This window comes from Neophocaena asiaeorientalis, unplaced genomic scaffold, assembly GCF_003031525.2.
Source record: "Neophocaena asiaeorientalis asiaeorientalis breed wild unplaced genomic scaffold, Neophocaena_asiaeorientalis_V1.1 scaffold134, whole genome shotgun sequence".
NCBI classification, from domain to species: Eukaryota; Metazoa; Chordata; class Mammalia; order Artiodactyla; family Phocoenidae; genus Neophocaena; species Neophocaena asiaeorientalis.
Window position 1 is genome coordinate 18,972,611 of NW_020185339.1, and position 1,549 is coordinate 18,974,159.

Genomic DNA, 1,549 nt, shown 5'->3' on the forward strand with positions numbered 1-1,549 from the left:
GCCGCGCCCGCAGACCCCGCCCAGCGTCGAGCCGCTCCGCCGCACCAGGCGTGCCCCGGGAGCTCCGGGCATCACAGCGGCGCCGGCGCCCGGGGGAGGCCGGGCCGGCGTCCTCTACGTAACCGACAGCTCTGGAAAGAGAAAAGGTGCGGAGGGGTCCTAGCGGAGGCAGCCGCTCCCTCCGCCGCCCCGAGGGGACGCCGTCCCCCGGGCCACTCGAAAGCATGAAATGGGCGGCAAAAACACAGCAGACGCCTACGGGACCTGGACGGTCCCCGAGAGGCAGCAAGCAGCGCTCCCGCGCTTCGCCCGTCGCGCTCCCGCCACGTCTCCGGGCTGTGTCGCCCGCTCCCCTCCCTGCGGTGGGGGCTGGGCGGCGGCTGGGCCCCCACCGTTGCCGCGCTCCCCACACCCGCGCGAGGCCGGCTCTCCGCCCGGGAGAACGCCGGAGCGCTTCCCGCAGAGGCAACACCGACTCCGGCGCCGCAACCAGAAAACACGGCACAGCCCAGAAGTCCCCAGGCCACCGGCTCCCCAGCACCCTTCGGGGAAATCTCGTGCACCTCTGCATGAGGCGAGAATAAAACAAACAAAAACCCCGTAAAACTGAAACCGGGCCGGGCGGCGGCATGGGTGGCAGCGGCAGCAGCCCGGCGAGCGCGGACACACGCCCCGTCTCGCGCTCCGCTGCTCCAGTGAGTCCGGACGAACCATAGAGATCACTTAAGGAGGCTCGCGCGCTACTCCCCACCACGTGACCGCCCCGCCAGGCCGCCCCCCGCGCCGCCATCTTACATCCGGGACCGAGGCGGCGTCCCTTTTCCCCGACTTGGTAAAACTTCGACGTGTCACTAGAAATCAGCCCCCAAAGGGGGGGACCCCGATTCCACGTCACCAAAGTGCTGAGGCCGTGGGCCATTCCCCCCAATCCGCTTTACGGGGCGAAGTGGAGCCCCTAGCTTCTCTCAGTCTTTGCCCGCAAAGAAAATGGCGGCACTTACCGCCGTCTAAGTGGACACGTTGTCTTCTGGCCGGGGTTTAAAGTTTCTGGCACCTCCTTTCGCATCCGGCAAGGACACCGCCACATGCGCTCCACCCCGCGGCGTGGCCGCCGTGCTACATTACGCAGAAAACCGGCGGGAAAGCTGCTGCACTGCTTACTTTAACGCGCAGGCTCCTGGGACTTGTGGGTGGTTTCTTTTCTTTTTTTTTTTTTTTTAAAGGCCAAGTTTGGGAAAAGGCCGACTGCCGTAAGCCCCATCTGCTTTGGGGCCAGGCAAGTTACTTTTTGTCTCCCATTTTGAGACTTTCTGTGAAGTTAACAAATCATTGTGAAGAAAAAGTAAACAGGGGTTGCCAGTTAAGATACGGAGCGTCTAGTTAAATTCAAATTTCAGATAAACGAATAGTTTTTTAGTATATGTATGTCCCATACACACACACAAAATTGTTTATTTGAACTTCAAATTTAACTGGCGTCCTATATTTTTATCTGCTAAATCTGGCAATACTGTTAGTCATCACGCTCCTGAAAATCCAGACCACATAA

At 60.6% G+C, this 1,549-nt stretch overlaps 1 protein-coding gene and 1 long non-coding RNA gene across 3 annotated transcripts in view; one reads left to right on the forward strand and one right to left on the reverse strand.

Moving 5' to 3' along the window:
- LOC112394224 (uncharacterized) overlaps positions 1 to 1,155 on the reverse strand; it is a 29,605-nt gene extending 28,450 nt beyond the window's left edge. For both annotated transcript variants that reach the window (XR_003002107.1, XR_003002106.1), the window contains exon 1: positions 1,002 to 1,155. This is a non-coding gene — a long non-coding RNA (uncharacterized LOC112394224). The remainder of the gene's footprint in view (positions 1 to 1,001) is intronic.
- LOC112394223 (putative uncharacterized protein encoded by LINC01465) lies at positions 8 to 769 on the forward strand. The gene has a single exon (XM_024736899.1). The coding sequence runs from the start codon at positions 230 to 232 to the stop codon at positions 602 to 604; it is 375 nt and encodes a 124-aa protein (XP_024592667.1). The 5' UTR covers positions 8 to 229; the 3' UTR covers positions 605 to 769.
- Positions 1,156 to 1,549: the final 394 nt, after the last annotated feature.